The 24,672-nt window shown below is 40.6% G+C and overlaps 1 protein-coding gene across 1 annotated transcript; it reads right to left on the reverse strand.

Annotated features, from left to right (window-relative positions):
* Positions 1-9,411: 9,411 nt before the first annotated feature.
* On the reverse strand, positions 9,412-10,493 carry LOC148880829 (DUF740 family protein). Its single transcript, XM_088962877.1, has one exon. It carries the CDS (start codon positions 10,240-10,242, stop codon positions 9,604-9,606), a length of 639 nt encoding a protein of 212 aa, XP_088819003.1. The 5' UTR covers positions 10,243-10,493; the 3' UTR covers positions 9,412-9,603.
* Between the last annotated feature and the right edge of the window lie 14,179 nt (positions 10,494-24,672).

The following is a 24,672-nucleotide window of genomic DNA, read 5'->3' on the forward strand; positions in this document are numbered from 1 at the left end:
TTTCGAGGTGCCATGTGTCACAATATCATTGGAGGGCCAAATCCGCCCTCATCATTTGCCCCCCACTCCCGAGCTGAAAGTAACTCGGCGAAGGGAGTAGATTGCTCCTTTTGGCCTGAAATGACTAATTCGATGAGCTCATAAGTGTCGATTCAATTCCTTAGGCTCTGGGAGCAACTCGCAGTCCACTCTCCTTACCCTTGGTTTTGCCCATGCCGAAGAGGCGCCTGGGTCTTATGTGGTGCCGAAGTTTTTGCTAGTTCGGCACTTTAGCCCTTAGGCTCTGGGAGCACCCATAGTCCACTCTCCTTGACCTTTGATTTTGCCCATGCCGAAGAGGCGACTTAGTCTTATGTGGTGTCGAGGTCTTTTATCAGCTCGACACCTTAGATCTGCGGTTGCGCTGCATCAGCCTCGTTAGTGACGTCGGTTACCCACTCCTACAAGAAGCTATTAGGAGCTCGACCTACGGGGGCAGCACTACTGACTTTAGGTCACCAGCTCGCACGGGAGTCTTAGAAGGCTCGACCGGCAGGGGCGTCCATGCAGTCTGTTGGCCGCCGACTCCCACAAAAGCCACGAAGAGCTCATCTTTGTAGAGGGTATCTCGCGAAGAGGACTGATGAGGCTTTATCTGAGTTGAAATAAAGTTGGTAGAGTTGCTTAGTCTGTTGGCCATCAACTTCATGCATAGTCTTTGATTTCATAAAAAATGGAAACTACAAAGTGAGAGCTTTTAGTTTCTAAAAGGTAAGAACTTAGCTTTCTAGAAGAAGTGGACTTAGGCTTTCGAAGGATGAAAACTTAGCTTTTTGTAGCATTTCCCATAGATGACGCCAATTGATGGATCAATTTTTGGTGATGTATCAATTTTTTGTGCTAAGTACCTCGTCATTTGGTCTGCTTCCAAGTGGCCAATGACTTAGAGGCCGAAGTTAACTTCTACTGGATGAGGACCTGGATGCCGAGCTGACCAGGCCGAGCTGGGAGCAGATTAGGTGCCGAGTTAATTGGGCCAAGATGGGCAGGTTAGGTGTCGAACTGATTGGGCTGAGCTAGGCAAGTTAGGTGATGAGCTGACCAGAGTGTCGAGCTGACCAGAGGGCCGAGCTGCCTATTAGTTGCTGAGCTGACTAGAGTGCCGAAGTGCCTGGTGGCGAGCTGGATTGATTGTTGAGTTTCGTAGTTCTTTAGAGACATGCAAGGAATCAATGTCAGAGGACCGGGGTGGCTAACCTGGCGAGGTCGCTCCGATGCTTAAGTCAGTACTCTCATAGTAGACTGCGAGCTAAAAATCACAAAGTATGAGAGCTAGAATATGCTTACTTGCCCCCCTATGCCATTGGGGTCGGTGCCTTTATATAGGCATAGTTTGGCATGGGGTTAACGCACTGCATCCGAGATTTTCGAGAAGTCATCTAAGTGGTCTGAGATTCCTTGAGGTAATCGCCATGCACATTGACCACCCTATGGATCGTTTGGCACGTCGTCCAACTTCTAAGGATCGTGGGAGTGTTAGGATATGCATGCCAAATTTGTCGCTTGTGCCAGACCGCTAGGTCGGCGCTTGTGTCACGCCGCCAGGTCGATGCCCTGGCCAGACCGCCAGTTCACGCCTGTGCCAGGCTGCCAGGTCGATGCCTGGGCCAGGCCGCCAGTTCGCGCCTGTGCTAAGCCGCCAAGTGGAACACCATCAACTTGGTAAGGCAAATTGTTGCCTAAGTGATTTCGGGTGTCACCTAATTGTTCCGAGGTGCCATGTGTCACAATATCATTGAAGGGCCAAATCCGCCATCATCACAAATAATATTTTCTTTTAAACCAAAGACAACCTAAATGTATCGAAATTAAAACCATATTACGAAGGATCTGCAAATATACAACAGAAAAGAAAAGAAGAAACAAAAAGGTGCAATAAAATGTAGATAAAATGGTTCAAAGTATCGATATTGCAGTGTTTTGATGAATAGAAATTATTATTTTTATGACATCTGTTACATCAAATATAATTGTTTTAAAAAGATGAAAAATCTTATAAGGCTTTATATTAAAATATACATCGATAGTTTGAACCTTTCATTTCATTAGATGTTCATATACACTCAAAAAAACTTTAACAAACAAACGACTTTTCTTCTTTTGGACCTTCCCTCACAAACGTACTAACACACGGTGATGATCATAGGAATGCCCATTTCCACTTTGTCATGGTGCAATTTGGCCTAAGGAAGGGAGAAAGTGATGTCTAATCACCATCGAGTAGCAAATTTTCCTTTTTCTAACTCAAGTTGATCTATAAAGAGCTCGCAACAAGGGGCCACTGTCCATGCAGCTCATTGCAATAGCTAAAAGCTAGAATTTCAAAATTCCTTGAATGTACGACACAACATGCATGTGTATGTGACAAAATCATGGTTGCTAAATTAAATGTAGTAATCATATATGCCATGCCTAGGGATGATGGGCAATTTGGTCCGACGTAATAACAGGAGGACACGTGAACACAACCTGATTAATAAATATCAGCTCAATTTGACATATCAAGACCCCAACAGACTAAATTCGGATAATCAAATCACCTCGGCATGGGTCACCTCAATACAAGGTCACATAAGGACCATCTCGATCCCAAGGCACTTCGAGGTTCAACCCAGTTCGGGACTTAAAGACATCAGTTCGGGGATATTGACATGCCACTACGTGGTGATCCCGAAAACCCCTCCAACGGATCCTGGGCCTCACGGGATCACGCCGCGTAACAGCTAGCATTTTCTCCCCGATCGATTCAGGCGGAAGTGATGAATCTTATCGGTTGGCAACATTATCTTCCAACTAACACGGAAATGGGTTCTATCATGATGAAGATCCCGAAACTTATCCGTGAAACCCGCGAGGACTCGACTATATAAAGGCTCCAACCCCGAGGGCACAAGGTACGCGTGATTTCTATGCACTCTAGCTCTTTGTATTCTTAAACTATTTCAGCTCGCAACAAGTATACTAACTTAAGCATCGGAGCGACCTCACCGGGTTAGTAACCCTAGGTTCTCTGATCCTAGTCTTACAGATTCAACTTAGTTCGTCATCCGCTTGGAAGCCAGATCAGCTCCAATAGAGAGCAGCGAGATCGCACAACATCACCTAGAAATCAATAGAGGAGGCTTCTAGTTAAGTTTATTAATTTATTGCTGAAAATCAAGATTCAAAATATTGTAATGTATTACCTATATTGACCGATATGTATCATATTTGAGTCTTTTTTTATTATAAAGGCCGATACGCCCTACCGGTATATCACCCTTATCAATATTTTAAACCTTGCTGAACATCTCAGTTAAAAATTTTAAGACCCCACCGGAAACACACTTCCCCAAACTTCTTAGCTTATCAAGAAAAGCGGATGCCTGAAAACGACCTCAAGCTTGAAGAGTCGTACTAGGTTAAGAAAAAATTGAAGAAGTAAAGAAAAGAAGGCCTCCCAAGTCTTCACTTGGCTTTTTTTCAAAAAAGTCTGGTTGATTATTATGGCGTTGGATCAGCTCTGAAATGTACCTTCTAAACCTAACAAATGTCGGGCCGGGCAATAACAATTATATATATATATATATATATATATATATTCTTGTATTGGTTGTAACACCTTATTCTCAATCTTTTCAAAACCGGATCGTACTGAAAAAATTGGGAATCGGTTTCATTTTACCGTAGAATTGTTTTTTTTTTTTTGCCAAAAATCATTAATTTAGTCAATAAATCATTAATCCGAGTGGTCGAACTGTTTAAACCATTGACCTAAACAACAATTTTTGGCCATTTTAAATTTTAAATTTTTTTACTTTTTTTTTCTGAATGAGTCATCTATTCATTTCAAACGATCAAACCATTTGACCCAAAAACTGAACCCTAAACGATTCATTATCCGATTTGACTTTAAAAACCTTGATTCTTCTATTCACCAGCTACTGATTCTTCAGTTTATGGATTTTTCTGGATTCGCCGGTGCTTGCAAAATGGTGTGCCATTCAACTCTTATTGATATTCAAAATTCGACGGCCATAGGGCTGATCTGCATGGAGTTGCTATTTACTTGGTCTGTAGTGTTTTTTTGAACATCTTTCGGATTAAAGAAGAAAAAGAAAAACAGGGTAATTACTTGTAAATTTGGAGAGATCCGAGCGAATATCTCAGCTATTGGGTCTAGCTAGGTTAGCCAATGCCCAATGGTCACTTGTCAAACACATTTTCCATGTTGATGTCTTTCTTTCATTCTATGTTTGTTCCTCTTTTTTGTTGTTTTGTACATTTAGAAAAAGCATGGGTGTTTCCGGTGGGGTCTATAATATATGATATCACTCGATATCAGCATCCGTAAGTAGTTTTTGTTCCTACTTCTAGACAAGCCTATATAGAATTCAACAGGTAGACTTGGGATCAAATGCTGTTGCAATTAGGGTTTGGAGAGTTTTAGGTAGCAACGGGATTCTACGAAAACAAAAACTCTGTACACATATTTTAGAAATATGGAAATTTATATGGTGTTTGGAAGTGTAGACGTTTTTTGGGATCGGTTTTCAAGAAAAAATGTCCATACATCTAAAACTCATTTTTCACAAAAAAACGCTTCTGCCATGTAGACAGTGAGCAATGATATGCTGCTTGGTAAAGTGATTTTCATTATTGTTTTTCATGTATATGCTGACAGATAAGCACCACATAGGATACACATCACTCAACCGTTGAGGGAAACAGTTCACCGATGTATCGATGAAGTCCTGATTTTCGAGACATGCCCGATTTTTTTATAATCGACTGAACCAAACAATATGGCACATGGGCATTTGTTGAAACGCCTATGTGGATCCGACGTGGCACAATTTTTTTTAAAAATGGCTATGGTTCCAAACATCCCCTTGATTGTAGAAACATCTTTCTATAAATTTAACATATATGTATGAGAGAAATGTTACTTAGACAAAGCTTTTGCTTGCAGTATTGGCATTGTGCCAACTGCTAAGACACCCTTTTGTGCCAATCCCTACCATTATATGGTGCTCTATGTATAACATGATGCTTTTGTTTTCATTTTCCATTTGTATTTTTTCAATCTCACTCACAGTGGTGCTCAATGCTTTTGTTTTATTTTTCATTAGTATTTTACCGATCTCACTTTTAGGTGGTGCTCTATAATATGATTGATTTTGTTTTCATTTTTCATTTGTATATTTTATTAATCTCACTCTTAGTATGATTTCTTTTGTTTTCATTTTTCATTTGTATTTTACCAATTTACTCTTAGGCGGTGCACTATCATATGATTGCTTTTGTTTTCATTTTTCATTTGTATTTTACTAATTTACTCTTAGGTGGTGCTCTATAATATAAAAGCTCTTATTTTCACAATTTATGTGTATTTTAAAATTTCTACATTGCCAAATAAGTTGAAATGCATCTTTAAACTGTTTTATTATTATTTTTTTTAAGAAGAACCAAGTTCATCTCATATTAGAAAGCAATTCATATTTTGTGACCACCAAAGGATGGATTTTTGTAACAGAAATAAATTTTGAAATAAAGATACTATTATATGATTTATAAAGCAGGACATCGAATCAGTAGATGAAAACATGTTCTTAAATCTAAAATTCAGGAATACTATGCAAACACACCCCTTCCGATGATAATTTAAAGCTTTTCAAATCTCATTTTTTGCTCATGAAAACCTTTATTGGGATAAAGCTTTGTTGAATTACTTCAAAACAGATGATTCACTTTATTTAAGTGGGTTTCATTGTTCATTTCATTGATTGAATAACAAAGTCCAAGTTGGGATTGAGCTTAAACCTACTCTCTTGGAAGAAACCCCATACTCGGATAGTTCGAAAGGCATGCAATTTTAGAACGCTTCAAAGCGGCCGAACCACATAGACATCCTATAATCCATGTTTGGTGAAAAATATGGAAAGCCCAAATTGGTTGTTAGTCTGTCACATAAAGGGCTATCCACTTCAGCCTCTTTGTATAGTTTATTTGGAGCACACACCTGAAACAGCTTTCAATTCATATTTGCTATGTAATAGTCCTGTGCCGAAACAAATAAATCAAAGCCTTTGATTTGCTGTCATGTCCCCACCTTGAATTATATGAGATGACTTCTCGGTGGAACCACTGCGCCGAAAAAGTGAATTCATCTGAATCTTGGGTTCAATCCTTCTAAATGAGCCCTAATGGTGTGGAATTCGGATTTGGTACTCACACTATCTTTATAATAACTGCAATCGCGGATTGGGACCATCTCCCCATAAATGAGACATTTTTTTTTCCACTGCTTTAAATGGAAAAAGAGTGGATGTTTGATGGTCTACAAAGATAACCGTCACTGAAGTTTACTCACAGAGAAAGCTACCTCTATAATCTATATTGAATTAATGACAGGTGTTTTTAGAAACAAATAAGGCAACTTCCTCTGTGGCTTTTAGAGGCAATAATTTTTCAAAGAAAGCGCCTCTAAAAATATATAATTATTTTGTCTCTGAAAAGCGGCTTCTTGTAGAGTTGTAGTGCAAGAAAGAAAGGAAATTGGAAAGCTAAAGCCATTACCTCTCCATAATCTATATAATTATTTCCCGCAACCCACTACAGTGAGAAACCATAAAGACTCCGTGGATGTACCAAAGTCCGTAGGGCCACATTAACAGTATGTCTATTCTAATTGCAACAAAACACATGTGCAGCAAATCGTCTAAGAACGAGAGCTTCCAAGTTCCATCCTTCTGTGTACTCACCTGTTTTTCTTTCTTTTCAAGTTAATTAAAAAAGATTAAAAAAAAATCTGCTTGTCCATGTAGGGCTACTCACCCTTTATCCGCCCCCTTCACGGAAAGGAAGAAGTGGGGACCCCGTGTGTCCACTGTCCACCCCTCTTCCTCTCCCACTTCCACAGACAAACCCTAATTTTAGTATAAGAACTAAGCATTGATGTTTGGTACTTGGTTTCTTTCGGTAAATTTTATTTTATTCTACATGTCTGTACTGTCTACTTGTTTAGAGTTTTAAACCTCATCTAATGTAAAAGACCCCTTTGTCCTTGTCTTTTGTTCCATCTCGCTACTAAAGTAAACCTAACCCGTGTGTGTGTGCCTATGTTGGAGGACCTCGTAAAGCCATGCAGGCACCTGAATCTTGCCGAGGAAGCAGACAAACTCGGTACTCTGTCTCTCAGCAAGCCACAGTTGGCGCGCTCTAGGGAAGCCGGCTGCCGAAACTGTGCCTAGATCGAGGCCATAGTGTGCACTACAGCAACCCTCACCTTGGTTGGAGCGGAAGGCCGCTATCAATCCCAGGAATGTCTTAAGATGCCGCTTCTGTATAACTCTTTGTTCTTCATTTTCTTTTGTCTCTAGAACCTATTTTACTTGTTGCAAACAGTAAATGGAAACAATTTGCGGCTAAAGTTCTTTAGTGCATAAATAGAGACTCGAGTCATGGGGTTGAACCAAGGGAATTTATAACCATCAAAATCATATGAAAAAGAAAATAATACAATAAAACAAAAGTCTCGTTTCCTGAGCTGCTTTGGAGAAGCCATTAAATTAAAACAAGTTCCAATGGAAAGCCATGTATTTTGGCTGCAAGCTAGTTGGGCTTTCTAGGGTTTTCACCAAACATTACTTGTAAGCTGTCTGACTGTCCAGATAGGGCCCATCTTGCACGGGGAGAAGCTGCAGGGTCAAAGCCCTCCCAAACAGGGCACCAAAACCTGAAATCACTCTGCATAGCCAGCCATAGGAACCCAACATTGTTTATTCACTTTTGACAGAACGCAACGAGCAGATAATTAAACTAAACTGTTTTGGCATGGGCTGAACTGCTGAGTCACATTATGGGCAGGCCATGATGCTTGCTGACGGCCATTCTCCATTGTTGGTCCCGACCGTTCAGGGTCTTGGGAAAGGGGTGGAGTGGATATGGACGTAACCTACTCTCATACTCCAATCCATGTTCTCACTCTTGTAAGCCCCAGATTTCATCATTTCAGGGCTGAGAAACAGTAAGTACCTTCTTACTTATTGGTACCACAATTATAGGCCCACAGTTACCAAACAAAACCTCTAGTCTAAATTTTTTATTATTCTGTCTAATCCAGCTGAATCAGTTGTAGACTGATAAATGTTAGCCAACAAGGGGATTCATTGATATTTTGTGCCAGTGGTGACCTGATCCCCCCTTGAGATTCCGCCGAAGGCTGGCTGACCAAGAAGTTTTGCTCAGGAAGACAACAGCCTCCGGTCAATAGATAGCTACACTTGTTAATGTATCAACCCAAGTATGTACATTTGACTAGGTGTGGGAGCATGACATAATAACATGTGAAGGATGACAAGGGCAAAATGGTCAAACAACTGATCAAGTTAATTTAATCTGTATGCAGTATGGACCATTGAGACTCGTCAAAGTTTGCTTGCTGGAAATAGCAATAACCTCGTTTGCCCATCACCCACCCTTCCCTTTCTCTTCCTCCTAACGTTTCAATTCAACCTTTTCCAAACTTCAAACTTTGAAAGAATGAAACCTCTTCTCTTACTGTCTTACATTCATACATACACAAACACCACGTACCATCCAATCCAATATATTTTATAGAAGCACAAGACCAACATAATTCAGCCCATGGGCCCAAAAATGGGGTCCTAATTGTCAGACTAATTAATAAGATTATAAGAGTCAAAGAGTAAGCTTGTCAAAAAGCTAAAGCCCAACAACCCCCTACACGCCACAAACTATAATTAGCCATTAAAAATTAATAAATAATAACCACTTCTTAGAAAGCCGGTTTTAACACTGTATGTTGCCTTCTTTCAGAACTTCAGAATCTCTCTCTCTCTCACCCTGAAACTTTAAAACTTATCCTCTAAGTCTAATATAATAAATCTCCTATACCGAATCATACTCTTGCATGTGGGATGATTCCTATTTCGGTATTTCCAATGTAGAACAGTATAGGCGCATTACCACTTTTAATTGGTAAAGTGCACTCCACAATGGGACCCGCATTTGCGGTAACCATCTGATGGCTGATCGCGACCAATACCTTCCCATAATTGATGGTATGATGGCAATGGAACAGATAGATCAACAGCCAACAGGATAAATGAATTAGTGATCTGATAATCCAGAAACCTAACTATGCATAGTCGTCATCACTTCTGTAAACGTGGCGTACATGCAGGTGATTTGAACTTCGGATTCAATCTGGGTGGATACTTTGGATACCACGTAGGAGTAGGATTGAAGCCACCACGTAGTCAGACGGTCAGTTCGCTAAGCGTTAAAAGGGCCTGGGGGTATCTTCGTCATTATACAGAACATTAAGATAAATTAAAAATATAAATGATGAAAATAAATTAAGAAAAATAAGAAAAAAATCCAAACCTTTGTTAATGATGTATGGAAGAGGCGAAGAGAACATTTACAATCTGGAATCTCTCACCTTAATAACAAAAATTAAATTTTTTTATCAAAAAATTAACAAGAAGAAAATAAAGAAAATAAAACATACAGATAGTTTCATGTTTATTTTCTTGATTTTCTTGATGATGATGAGCCTCAGCCCCTGCACAGCGGCGACCGTTCTTGAACAACCTTAGGCGTCTTATGATGCCGGAAAACCTTCATCGGGCTCGGGAAATACCAACCCTTTGCTTTCAATCTCTCATCACCGCCGGAACCAGCGCCGACGGAACGTGGGTAAAGAGAGAACCCAACGGACCTCGACCTCATCATCTTCTTCTTCATCTCGTCTTCTTGTGCAACTTGTTTGACTTCGTCCGGTTTCTTCGGCTTGTTACCCTTGAAAACCGACCAAAACGACGGCCTGCTCCGGGGCCCCGAGGGAGGAAGCCTGGCTGCTGAGTCATCCTTATCGTCCAGCCTTCGCCGGAGAAATGGAAAGGCGGCGGATCTTGACCGTCGGAAGGCGGGTTCACTGTCAATGAGATTTGACATGCGGCCGATGGCTCCGATCCCGTTGCTAGACTTGGATGACGAGCGAGAGAAGAACGACGAGGATGACGAGGAGGAAGAGGAGGAAGTAGGACAACAAGTGCAGGGGCGCACGTTGGCGCAGTCGGGGCAGAGACTGATGAGGCGATCTCTGAGGCATACGGGGCAGACACCAGTAGTTCGACGCTTGGAAGGGTGCTTCCGACATTTCCAGACTTCTTCATCATCGATGAACATTGCCATTGTTGATTCCCTGGTTCTTCTTTCCTGTTCGCTATTCGTTATCTCCTCTGGCTTTGCTTCGTCTCTCCGTTCCTGATCTTGTCTGGGGTTGGGGGAGTGTTCTGGTCCTGTTTTCGTTGGCTGCAAGTGAAATGGTATTTTGGGAGGGTGGGCTTTTGTTTTGGGCTTTTAAATAGTCAGGCAGAGAGTTAACCAAGGTTAAGGAGTTTTAACCGTGGTTGAGACTTGAGGGGGTTCCGGTTGATTGATCGCCGATTGGCAAGCGTTGGTTGTTAGCCGGAACAGAGCGTTTCGGCATTAGAAATTAGAGTCGTTGGGCATGGGCTCAAATATAACGACATGGATATTCTTTAGATTTTCGAAAATACCAACCGGAGTCCAAGCGGTTTACTTGTGAGCAAATGAGCAATGCTCGCATCACGGGGTTAGGGATTTAGGAGGTCCGTAACCAGGTACACGGGTACACGGGTACACGGAGAGTTCTTTTTATACGAATACGAATACGGGGTTGAGGAGGTATAAAATTTTGTCGTTTTGTAATGGAAGGCCTCCGTGCCTCCGTGGCGCTAGCATGGTCTTTTCACAATTTTTTATTCTTCAACAGTTTAACTTTTTTGTAATTGGAGTTGGTCACAATCAGGTTAGCAGGAGAGGTTAGACTTTAATCAATCAGAATTGGTATGCGTGATAGTCCAATTTAACGAAAAAATCTTATTAAACAAATGAACCCCGTTGTTGAATTTCAATCTTTAGGTTACGCGGGGTTGTTGACATAGCCAACTAGCCAAGTATGTTTAGTCATGGTCATATCCCGAAAAAATATAGAGAAGAATTTGATTTTTTTGGCCACGTGGCAAATTGAATTGGGTAAAGCCGTGATAGGCGTAGACAATTAATTAGTCATCTATCTTTGCTCTGGTCCTCCTGCTGTTAATTAGTCGATGAGTCATCCCTATTAGTCATCTATCTTTGCTCTGGTCCTGCTGTTAATTAGTCGATGAGTCATCCCTCTTGTCTCTGGTTTTTTGCCACGTGGCAAATTGATTTTGTGTAAAACCGAGATGGGCGTGGTCGATTAGTCATCCTTCTTGGCTCTGGTCCCCTTGGCCTAGGGATTTCTTTCTTGGCCCTAGTCAAGCCTGGCGTTGCAGTTAGCTTACTTCTAATTTCTCCCTTTTGTCAAACAAGAAAAAAAAAAGGGAACACCACTTCAGTTATTTGCCATCTGATCAATAAATGAGCCTCTTTAAATGCAGCCTGAAGCCCAAATATCTTGCCACGTGTTGCAGGCCAGATGATCAATGAACTGGTCCCCCAAAATGAATTGATCTTCCATTCCATGATATCAGCTCCAACAGATCATTAAACCCATATCCATTTCTACGGTAGGTAAAGGATGTCTTAGATCCTACACTTTTCTGAATATCAATATTTTTATGACGATCAAATGCTTAATATTCTTCTTGGGACCCCAGACTCATGACGCTCCTCCCGTCCAACAAATTACAAGCCAACCCCCCCCCCCCTTCTCTCTCTTTCGTTCTCTCTCCCTTCTTCAAGTGTCCAAACATGTCTCATCAGGAAACATGAATTACTTTTTCACCAGACAAGAAAAAGAAAGAAGCTCAAAAAGGTAGCTTTGATGAGATAAAAGGTAATAGAAAGTTACATAGAAAATGAATAGTGTAGTGTTTGGGCCAACTTAATAATTGACATAAAGTTGGTGTCGAAAAGTAAGGTACAGAGGGTATCACGAATTCAGAATTCACAAATAAATAAGAACCCACGAAAGTGAGACTACCCGTATGCTTCTACAACTATTCACATAACTGGGGAGCACCATCATTGCCCACGGCTCACTGCCACTCGTTGAGGGGTTTCGAAGCTGCTTCAGGACTGTATCCTGTGGCTGTGGGAGTGTGGCCGTGTGGGGTGTCCTAATTTAAATTCTCATTATTCACTGCCTAAAGCATTAACAAAAGAATAATATAGAAATGAGGCTTTCCTTTTACAGTGTAGAAGCATAAACGCTGTCATCTATGATTGAGTTGCTAAGGATGTCTGAGTGTGAGAACAAAGTAGAGTCTAGAGTGTGGGTTTGTTTCAGACAATGAGAATAAGCCTATCTGTAATGTATGCAAATTTGAGCTTTCAAGGGAAAAATACGGTAATGTTTTGTGGTTCAGAAACTGCTTTCTTCTAAATTGTTTTGGATCGTTGGATGATGGGTCCTTTGTTTTGTCCAATTATTAACGACCGCTTCAATCAGTCAATCAACTAATCCATCAATCGTTTTCCTTCATTTGTGTTGATGATCCTAAAAAAAAGCTGAAAGGTTAAAGAACCTCACTCTTGAGTAGGGGCCATCCACTTTAGTAAACGTGTCCATCATGATTCTTTGATCATGGAAGCAGATTATCTTGGATCATGTAAAACCAGAACCATAGTACAGCACAAAAACAAGGGATCAGCCAACCACAAACACAGCCATGTCAAGAACTAAAGTGGTTTGGTAACAGGCAACCGCTTAGAAAATTTTATCACTATGTCAACTAAAATTACTACCCTGGCAAAATGACCAAAATACCCCCTGTACAGACGTATCTCCCTTGTCGTTTATATTCAAATAATACAGGAAATATCCAAAATACCCCTGTGTGAGCAATATTGTATTTGTACACTTCAAAAAACCGACCCACTTGTCGCCTACCTACCGGCTCACAGAATTCCCCCACTTGTCTCCTTAGGAAGCGTACATTTCACCCTTAGGGCCGTGTTTGGTAAGAGCGTAAATGCAGTACCCCAAGTGTTCCGGTTCGGTTTTACCGTTATTTTGGTAAGAGGAATAGAATCATATTTTGCACTCAAAGTTCACCAATATAATATAGATAAATTACTTTTTGTATAAATTTGCAATTACATGTATATACATTATTATTGAAAATTATCTAAAATTCACCATGAGTTTTTAGCATTTCTTTTAAACTCACCACGACTTTTCAAAATGTCTAAAATTCACCATGAGTTTTTAGCATTTCTTTTAAATTCACCACAACTTTTTAATATGTCTAAAATTCACCATGTCACTAACTTGACGTTAAACAAACTAACGGGTGTTAATATATTACCATTTTAATATTTAGACATGAAAAAGGAAAAGTTCAAAAAAATATTTTCAAATATAAAATACATAAAAACATAAAAATTACAAAAAATATAAAAATTATAGAGATTGCAAAAGAAAATAAAAAATTGTTTTCAAATTATAGAAACTATAGAAATTGAAAAAAAAAATCAGAAATATGTGTTTGGTTCCGTTTATGTTTATTGAATAAACGTTTATACTTTATTTGCTGGTAAACCAAGAAATACAATAATTGCAGCCATTTATGACAACTATGTGCTATTAGGCGCTACTTCAATGTAATATTGAATAAACACCTGACCATTTGTGGAAGCTTCAGAAAACAATTTCTACAAACGGCTAGCATGCACAAAAACCAAAGTTCACTTTTTACATTTTCGATGTATGCAGAAGTGCAAGAGAGAGAAAATGCTGAGATGGTGCCTATGTGGCACCATTAATAAACGTTTTACTGAATAAACGTAAATGGAACCAAATACTCAAAATAAAAATTGTAGAAAAGACACAAAAAATTATAGAAAAACACAAAAATTGCAAATAAATAAAAAAATACAGGAAAGTTTATAGATTGTTGAAAATAGTAAAAATGTAAAAAAACAGAAGTTATAAAAAATATTGGAAATTATAACAAAACACTAAAAATAAAAAAAAATCAAGAAAATTGAAAATTGAAAAAGACCATTTTTCCTCTAACTCACCATTCAAGGGTAATTTAATCATAAAAATTGTTATTTATGCTGACATGAACACCTCTATTAAGAATCATTAACAGTGCACTAATCAAAAATGAGTTTTAGAAAATAAAAACTTTATGAATTTTAAATATTTTGAAAAGTTGTGGTGAGTTTAATAAATATGACTTTTGCACCTTACCAAACGCAGCTCAGAGTACAACATATGGATGATGACTGATGATGAGTTGTAGTAGTTTGGTGCAGTGCCAAGTTTAGAAACATTTGAACAAGACGTAATTAATAGTGCTACTTTTTGAATGATCTCTTGATGGGACAAGGTTTTAAATAAAAAACAATGAGGCGAAGTACCATAGCCCAGCTAAGTGCATTAAACTATCTAACTCTAGTCCAGCCAACCTAGATTTTGTAGCTGAATATTTCCAAAAAAACAAGCCTAAGGATTCTACTCAACTTTCAAGAGTCAAGACCATTCATTTCAATGATGGTAAATTAGCATAGCTTGTTTATCATGAATGACATCAGAATTTGCAAACTTATTATAACTAGTTTCCAATAGTACTAATGAGCAACGTTATGAACCACTTGGACACTGGAGGCTCCTAGAGCTAGAGGCCGCCTGGGTTAAATCTATTTCAGCCCTCACAAGCTAGAACTAGAAGCCTGTACTTGACCAGCTAGTGATAGTCAGAATGCTTCACACAACTATGATGGATATATATATATCCTACTTGTGCAAATCAGTTTGATCGGATTGTGAGACCAGCTGCACCCATGTACCCAACAACTAGGTAATGAGGTGTAGGCAGTTCAGAAGAGGTCAGAGAAACGCTTTAGGAGGTGATTTCGTCAGAAGGCAGCTCGTCGTATGTTGCGCTTAACACGGGCAACCTTGTCATTTTCAACTTGGGAACGATACAGAATGCCAAATCTCAGTTTGTTTTGAGGGTAAATAACTGATCTGCTATTACTCATTTTACCATTCAATGTAGTGACAGTGTGAAACTTTACCCTGCCCGTGATTACACTTATTTACTTCACCTGTCAGCTATTCAATATTCTTGAATCTCGATTACTAATTAACATTTCGTTTACTCTGTTAATTACATTCATCATCACTAGAAACAGTGCGCATGTTTCAATAATGAGCACTGCAGATGTTTTTGAATGAAGTAATATTTGGTCATGCATTATTGGCTGAAGTGCTACAGCAGATCAGAGGGACTAGCTAGTTTTATTTTCCAGGACAAGGCTACAGAAAAGGGTTCTAAATAAAATTCCCTGCAGAGGAATGAACCAATATGAGATTTGATAGAAACCCTTTTTTAGTCACCATGGTTACTTGCTGCATGCCCATTATAAGAGGGCTTGTATTCCAATCATCAATAGGCATCTCTTAGTCTTTGGCCAGATATCTTTTTCTTTTCTTTGCAGGGATCCGCTGTTGAAGATTCAGCAGTAAAAACAAAGTGGATGAAGTGCCGTGATTTCCATAGCAAGGATCTGCTGCTTGTTGTCTTAGGCCAAACATCAAACATGTGATTGTAATAAGATGCTAATTCCTCTCATAGGTTAAGATTGGTGGATCCCATTCTTTGAGCACAGTACACATACATGTGATAAACAAACATAAGACGGGAACAAACGCATCTACATGTCTGCTGGGCTGGGCTTCATCTTAGGGCTGCTTAAATAAGTGGGCCTAATGCGTGCCAATCTCTCTCTCTCTCTACCTATTGTATTACTATAAGGCATAAAGTCATAAGCTATCTTACACTTGTGTACCATGGATTCGTGTTTATTATCTCTAGTCTAATCTTCGTTGGGTGGGCCTACATTTGTGATTGGGCTTGCAGATGCTCCCTGCCGACAAGGTTTGCATTGGCCTACAAATTGAAGTATTGAGCAGGTTAGGATTCGTCAATGTCATCGAATTCATCACTGGCTCTGTTCACGATCTATCACATCCTATGAAAACATCATGAAGAACGCATATCCTTTGTTTTCTGTCCCACATAAATAATAAATAATATTTCAAAAATTTATAATTGATTAATCTCATGTTATCGTGTATCCCCACTTGATTTGCGACAAAGATCAGTACCCTACGATCACACATTATCGTCAGGAGTGAGGACACAATGCGTCAAACAAATCGCAGCCACACATACACGTTGTGGCGTTGAGGTAAAACCCCTGCTACCCATTGTTTAGTCATTTCCTTGCGACTTAAGCGAGGGGAAGAGATGGGGGGGGGGGTGTTGCCATCAATCTTTTCTGTTGTCCGTGTTAGACACAGTCTAGTTAAGGGCTTAGATAATGTAGGAAAATGTAGAAAATGAGCTTTGAAGGAACTCCCTGGTCTTTTCTTGGGGGGCACTTAGATCCTAAATCTTTGAGATGCTAGCGCCATGGCCCATGGGAGATGGCCTCTTGGACTGACCATGAACTCATAGACCATATCCCTCAACTGTATGGACATCATGACAAGTCCTAATTAGTAATTACTAGAGAGGTTAATTAAACCCTTGGTTATTGAAAAACTAGAGAGGCTCCCTTTCTTGAAATAGCGGGTTGGATAAGTATATAGAAGTCCCGTCTCCGGTGTAGTCCAGTTTTCAGAACATTGGTTTAGGTTAGGAAATTAAAGCTTAACGCAATCAAACTCAAGTACTCAACCAAGGATTTTCGATCTGACATATGAGGGCAAAAGGATTAATGGGTGAGGGTGAGGTGGATGGTTCTCTCAAGTCTCATTCATGTGAGGCTCCATTATACTGTATGTTTTGTTAGCTTTTTGACTGAAATGGAAAAAGCGACTTCTCTTTTAGCATGGGGCAAGAGGTTCCTTAAGTTGAAATTTTGCATGTTTGAACAGATTTTTTTTTCTTTTTCTTTTTGATAAAATGTTTGAACAGAATCTGGGGACATTATATTATAGCGTTGGACCTCTTTGGTATCATGATAGTAATATTGTGATATTGTTTCTGGCCAGATAACTGGATCCGCATCTTTGACAGCACGATACTCTCTCTCTTCATATGTCCGTGTGAATTCAACCCATCAACTCAATATCTGGCTGCCCGAAGATAAATTAGCCTTTGAGTTGGGCTCAATTAGGTTCCAATTTTCTTCCAGGTTAATAACAATAAAGAAATAAGGGTCCGATTGGTTCATACTTTCAATTAGAATCACAAATAAAATCGAAATTCTTTGGAATTGTAATTAGAATGGTTTATTCTCACAGTCTGTTTGATTCAGACCAGAATCAGAATGGGAATTGAAATTAAATGAGATACGATTTTGATGAGGGTGGATTTGACCTTACAATGACATCATGACACATGGCATCTCGGAATAACTGGATGACACCCAGAACCACCTATGCGACAACTTGCCTTAGCCAAAATGATGGACTCCCAGCTAGCAACCTGGCACTGTCGCCGACTAGGCGACCTGCCCCTGGTGCAGACCTGGTGACCTACCCCTGGTGCCGACCTGGTGACCTGCTAACCTGCCTCTGGCGCCAACCTAGCGACCTACCTCTAAAGCCGATCTAGCGACCGGCCCCTAGTGCCAACCTGGTGACCTGCCCTTGGTGCCGACCTAGCGACCTGCCTCTAGCGCCAACATGGCGACCTACGAGATGTGCTTATTGTTGATTTCTGCATGCATCCCATCACTCCCAAGTCTCTTGGAAGTCAGCTCTCACACCGAATGTTTTGGGAGAAACCGAGTAAGGCGCAAAGATTGGCCTACATGCACGACTACCTCCGATGACTTTGGAGCAGTTAGGCACGTCTTCCCGGAGATCCCGGACGTGTTGCGTGATGCTCATGCCAAACAATGCCTATATAAAGGCCTTACCTCCAACTCCAGGGGGAGAGGCCCAATTTAGTTCTGGCAGCTCTTCAACTCTCTCACATTTAGCTATCTTAAAATCTCTGATTCGCTAGCTTAAGCATCGGAGTGCCCACCCTGGGTAAAGCAACCCGGTCACTCTGACACTGTGTCCTTGTGGGTTGCATCAGAGCCATCCCTCTGGCTCGTCACTACTCAGCTAGACATCAGAGCCACCTCTCCAGCTCGTCACCATTCAGTTAGGCGTCAGAGCCACCTTTCTAGCTCGTCACCATTCAGCTAGGTGTCCAAGCCACCTTCCACGTAGAAACTATTCAGTCAGGCATCCAAGCCACACTCCTGGTAGGGATTATTCAGCCAGGCATCCGAGTCACCTGCTAGCCGGGAGCTACCGAAATGCGCTTCATCGATTGGCACCGTCGGTGGGAAACACTACAAGAAGCTAAGTTCTTACCTTCTAAAAGGCTAAGTCCTCTTCTTCCAAAAGCTAAGATCTCACCTTTTAGAAACTAAAGTTCTCACTTTCTAATTTCCATTTTATATGAACTTAAAGATACTATTGAGCAGCTTCAACACCCAGAACGAATACCGATTATTGGGGGGCAAAAACATCTAGAGAACTCCCTTGTAACAAGTAGACAAATTCAGGCCAAACTCAGCATCCCCAATGCCCTAGATAAATACACCGCTACTGTATGTGAACGCCCCTCTCCCCGCGGTAGAGCCATCAGTGGTTCCCGCTGGGATTGAAGTGTAGCAGTTCTATGAGATAAAGCATGAATTTCCAGATCTGAGCATGGGAGAAGCCCGATGTAGACAACAACAGAACATCCTCAACTCATCCTCAATAGCAGTCAGCCAGGATGAGGCCTCATCAGCCCTGTTTCGTGAGGTCGCCTCTACAAGATGAGCTCTTCGTGGCTTCCGCGGGAGTTGGCGGCCAACGAACTGCACGGACGCCCTTGCAGGTCGAGCCTTCCAAGGCTCCTGTGCGAGCTGGTGACCTAAAGTCAGTAGTGCTGCCCTCGTAGGTCGAGCTCCCAGTGGCTTCTTGTAGGAGTGAATGACTGACGTCACTAACAAGGTTGATGCAATGTATGGCCCTGAACTGCCGACTCACATCGACAACAATATTATGCCCTCACAAGGGGGGCAGAACATGTACGGTGTGGTCTCACAAGCACTCACCCAAGAAGATAATCCCATGAGATGACGTAGAAGCAGCCATATGAGAAGTTACTACAGAATGACCACCCGCTTAGGCGGAAAGATCAGGTCGCACATTGGCTAAATAAGGATAAGGAGAGTAGAACGTGAGCCGCTCCCAGAGCCCTAGGGCTAAGGTGTCGAGCTGATAAAAGACCTCGACACCACATGAGACCCAATCGCCTCTTTGGCATGGGCAAATAAAGAAGTAGATTGTGTGCAAGTAGGATGGTCACATAGCCTATAATGTTTGTTCACTTCGGCATACATTGAGATCAGGTTGTTCCTATTAGAGCCTAGCTTGTCAGCTCGATACTTCGTTAGTAATGCACACTTATCCACGTAAGCTCGGGCATATACCTAGTCGCCTCTTCAGCATGGGCAAAATAAAAAAGCAGTTTGCGTTTAGCCTCATCGATGTGCATACAGTTTGGCACCTCAGGGTAATGCACACTTAGAAAACTTTTACACAATGGAGTGGAGGACAAAATACATCACCTATTCGGCATACCAGTTCGGCACCATGACAAATGCAAACTTGGCTGATCTCTTCACAGTCGACCTCTACCTTGGTTTTAGGCTCTGCGTCAAACTCACTAGCTACTCTTTTGAGAACCGGTTCGAGTGACACTGCGTCGAAGTCTACCTAGGTGGAGCGACCTAATAAAGCAATCACACAATTAGAACACCCCTTGAGGACAACATGGTAAGTTTCGCTCTCGAGGTAATTGTCGGATTGCATAACCCATTGACGGTTGCATCCCTAATAAGGTAGATATCCTCAGGGTACCTACTTCACCTCTCCTCGAGAGGATAAGTTCGCTCTCGTGCCCCAAGAATCAAGACATCGAGGTCCTGCGTAAGGTAGCAAACATTCGAACTATTCCGTTCTAAGAAGTAAATCAGGCCAACGCTTGCGACTATGAACTGATCGAATAAGTCATTTTGGGCCAAAAGGAGCAATCTACCCTTCGCCGAGCTACTCTTACCTCGGGAGTGGGGGGCAATTGATGAGGGTGGATTTGGCCCTCCAATGACATCATGACACATGGCATCTTGGAACAGCTAGTTGACGCATAGGCACCACCTAAGCAATGACTTAGAGTCCCAGATCGTGGATTCTCTTCGCCCAAATCTGGTGATCTGCCTTCACCGCCAACCTGGTGACCTCGACCACAACTCAGGTCGGCTAGAAGCACCTCGTCCAGGGCCGACCTGCAACACCTTGTCAGTGGCCGAAGTGACCTCGATGCAAGGAGCGACGTCCCTCGAGGGCGTGCTGGCCTGACAGAGGTCCAAGTGGTGACCTACAAGATGTGCTCGTCGACAAATTCGGCATGCATATCCTGACACTCCCATGATTCTTGGAAGCTGGCTTATGCACCGAATGTTCTGGAGGGTGGTCAACGTGCATGATGTTTACCTCTAAGGATTTCAGACCGGTTAGGCACGATCTCCCAAAAATCTCGGATGCGGTGCTTGAGGCCCACATTGAACAATGCCTATATAAAAGCACCAACACCAAAGACCCAAGGGGAGGAGAAAAAAGAGAGGTACGCGTGATTATTCTACTCTCTAGCACTCAAGCTCTCAAGCATTTAGCTTGCATTTACAACATATTGACTTAAGCATCGGAGTGACCTCACCGAGTTAGCCACCCCGGGTTCTCTGATAAATTGTTTTGCAGATCGATCCAGTTCACCGTCCACCTGGAGTCCAGACCATCCTCCAACTAGGAGTAGTCAAATCGCACACCATCAGATTTCATTCCCATGGGAAGGGGAGTATATGGCAATTCTCTCAAATGGGAGAATGTCATTCTATCCGATTCCATACCTTTATAACCAAACTGACCCCAAATCTAAAAGAAATTATAATGTACAAATTTTATTACTTGCATTAGTGAGTCATGCATAGATGATGAATATCATAGTCATGGTTTTCAAAACCGAGCTAGACCGGATGATTGGATGGGAAAATCGAGAACTAATTACTTGACCGGTTCCATTCCATCCTAAAACTGCTTTTTGCCCAAAAGCCGTTGATTTGGTCAATGAACTACTGATCCAGTTGGTTGAACTGTCAACTCGAATAATAATTTTTGGTCTTTTTTTATTTTTAAGTCAAAATGAGCCATCCATTTGAATCGGATGGTCAGACGATTCAACCAAGAAACTAGTCCCTAGAACGGTTCCCTGTCCGGTCTGGTTTTAAAAACCTTGATCATAGTTATAAGTTAAAATCTTTGGCTGAAATCAGATCAGGGGTGAAGAGGAACAAGGAAATGTGTTTAATACTCTTAAAAGACTTTTTCAATGCTATCTGCATCGGGTAAGAAGTTGGAGAATGCTTTTAGCTAGTTAATCCCATTGGAGATATCTGTACCAGGTTTTGGAGAGCGCTGATCCCTTCATACTAGAAGCTAGGGTGGACTCGAGTCGAGCTGAGCTGAGCCGAGCTGAGCTGAATACTTGTCTATTCGAACTCACCTCGCAGGAATAGTATCAGGCTTGAGCTCGAGCGATTCGAGCTAGAGACTTGAGCTCAAGCTTGGGTTCGTTCATAGTTTGCAAGCTTCAAGCTGAGCTTCACTATTTATTTAATACTAGGCTCGTGAGCCTCACGAGCCGAGCTTCACTGTGCTCGAGCTCGGCTTGATTAGCAAACGAGCCTTAATATCGGGCTTAAATTTCACTCGAAGCTTGGTTTTAGCCAAGCTTCAAGCTGAGCTTTTCATGAGCCAAGTTCGAATTGCTCATGGAAAGCTCAGCTCGTGGCTACCCCTACTAGAAGTATGGGTGTCAATTGGATTGGATTTGGTCCAATCCAATCCAATCCAATGTGAGTCCATTACAAATGAACCATGTCCAATCCAATCCAATAAATATTTTAGACCATTTTGGGCTAGTCCAATTCAATGTCTAGACCATCCAATCTATTCAAATTTGTTTCAATTTAGATTGGTTTCAACCCAAACTCGGTCCATTGATACATATATTCTTATGTTATATTAATGGACCAGATATTGGCTTAATTCAACACAATACAATATAAATTTAATACAGAATATTTTGGACAGAATTTGTCCAATTCAAAATGTCTTGTTGGTCCGTCCAATCCGTCCAAATTGATTTTGGACGGGATGAGGTCCAATCCAAAACCGGTCTGTTGATACCCTTAACTAGAAGCGTCCATCTTCTTTGATTAATTTACTTCATATAATATAGGAGCAAAACTTGTGGATTAGGTTTTGGGGAAACAAAAAACATAGGGTCAAAAAAGAAGATGGGAAAAAGGATGGGAAATAAGGAATAAGCAGTGTGCAGCTTTAAAAAATAAAGTGAATAATAAAAGAAAATATTTGCTATATTCTTGGGGTGTTTTATTATGCATCGTATATGTGGAAAAACCATCACTTGTGACATGTGTAAAGAACTAGTGGGGGTCGGTTATTGGGCCTACAGCATACCTTATTTTAATTACATTTAATGATTTTTCAAATTGGTCAACACTCCGGTTTATGGCTGTTTTTAAGGTCCTGTTCACTTTTTGGTAAGTTATTTATTCAGGTAAATGCACTTATCCGGGTAAGAAAAATTTACCCAACACTTATCAGGGTAAGTGTTGGCAACTTTCCCCTAGGTGGGAGGGTAAGTGATATTCAGGAAAATAAACTTTCCCTAATTCCCACATAAATCTGAAAAAAGAATATGAGATTCTTGGTCAATAGTAACCAAAATCTCATTGACCAAGTTTTCCCATCTCAAAATCTAAAAAAATAACACCCCTTAAATGGTACCGTTTGTTGTTTCATAAATAGGCTCACGATTCGACTTTGATCATTATAGTCTGATACTAAGATCAAGTAGTAAGGCAAGCAGACCTAATAGTAATAACCAAATACATTTCCTGCAACAACAAAGTAATGAAAGTGATGCTCATGGTCCTAACTGATAAAAAAAAAGGAATGACTTTCTTGATTGGGTTGGCTTTAATTTTAAGATATCACAGTTCAGAGGTTGAACTTTTATAGTTTTATTAGATTGGAAAGCTTCTAGCCAAAGGTAGGTGACCCAATTTGTGACAACTGACAAGGTGGGTTCTTCCCTTATGTATTTAAGGCTCCACACCTCCAACTTGTATTGGCTTTTAAATAGAAATGGAAATGGAATTAATCCTTTTTTTTCCATGTAAAAGGATTAAAAATTAGCAAATTTAATTTGGAGAGAAGAGAAGAGAATGGCGAATACGGTTAGACTTCTTTAGTCTTGACACCTTTCCTTCCACTTGATAAAAGCCTAAAACTGTGTCATAACAGTGCCTTGTTCGTTGTTTTGTTTGAATTGATAATTCAGAACATTTGTCTTATATTGATAACCGCTGGAAATTATATATTGCAAGCAAGTTTCTCCAATCAACAGGCTTTTAAAACTTTAAACACATTCCAAGCCAAGAGTCTAGTAGGTTCAGTCCTTTCCACAGATTCATTGCGTGTATTCTTTAGCTCAAAATGGGAGACTGGGCTACTATATTATTGTGAAGAGGAAAGCAGTCATATTGGTTCACTTCACGTTGCACATCAAAAAAAAAAAAAAAAAAAAAAAACTGAGATCTGTACTTGATGTACTTTGGGGAATCTTTTCTTTACACGAATGCATTGTATTTGTATTTGGGTAGGCTCTAGAGTGATTGATTGGTCATGATCGATTTTGGTCTATACCCAGAGACTAGAGGCCAAACAGGACTAATAGTTAGGAGGCCGACTGCCCGTTCTCGCAAAAGTTGACATAGACCTCACTTCTCAAACTCAAGAGTTATAAATAAGGGCCAAAACCCAAAAGACTCGCTTTGGGTGGTGGAGTCGTCCTTGTCCTTGTGTGGAAACCAAGCTCAAATCTTTTGCTTGAATCATTTTTATTATCGAGAATGTTGGGATGCGTCGAGGCTCCATCGTCATCTCGGTTGTCCCTAAAGATTCCTACCTCAGTCCTATTAAATTATTGGATCGTAGGTCAATCATTCTACTCTTCAGTTTTCATAGAAATTAAAAACATAATAATTTCATTCATATTATGTTCTAAAGTCATATTACATCAAATTAATGTAAAATAATAAATATAAAAGCTTACTATAAGGCCTATCAATAAATGTATTTTAGGGTATCTTTCACCCCACTCAATCATGCAACAAAAAAAGGTTTTTGACTGTTGTTGCCAGTTCGAATGGTCCAACCGTGTGGTCCAGTTCAAGCCTGAAAATTGTGTAGAGCATAGTATTCCACCATATCCTCTTAATAAATACTTGCATGTGATCAAGTTGGCACCATTCGCGTATGATTGAGTTTTTGTGAGTGATTGATTCATTAGAAGGTTTCATTTCTTTAATTAACCCGTAAATTTATCAAACTGCCCACTAGTTGATCACCATTTAATTTAATTAGAATTTATTTAAAGATAATAAAATTTATTAATTCCTATTAAATGCTTGGGTTGGATTTGGACCACATCATCGAAATGTCATAACTTA

The sequence above is a fragment of the Nelumbo lutea genome, chromosome 1 (genome assembly GCF_056320005.1).
Source record: "Nelumbo lutea isolate HS-2025 chromosome 1, American lotus-T2T, whole genome shotgun sequence".
NCBI classification, from domain to species: domain Eukaryota; kingdom Viridiplantae; phylum Streptophyta; class Magnoliopsida; order Proteales; family Nelumbonaceae; genus Nelumbo; species Nelumbo lutea.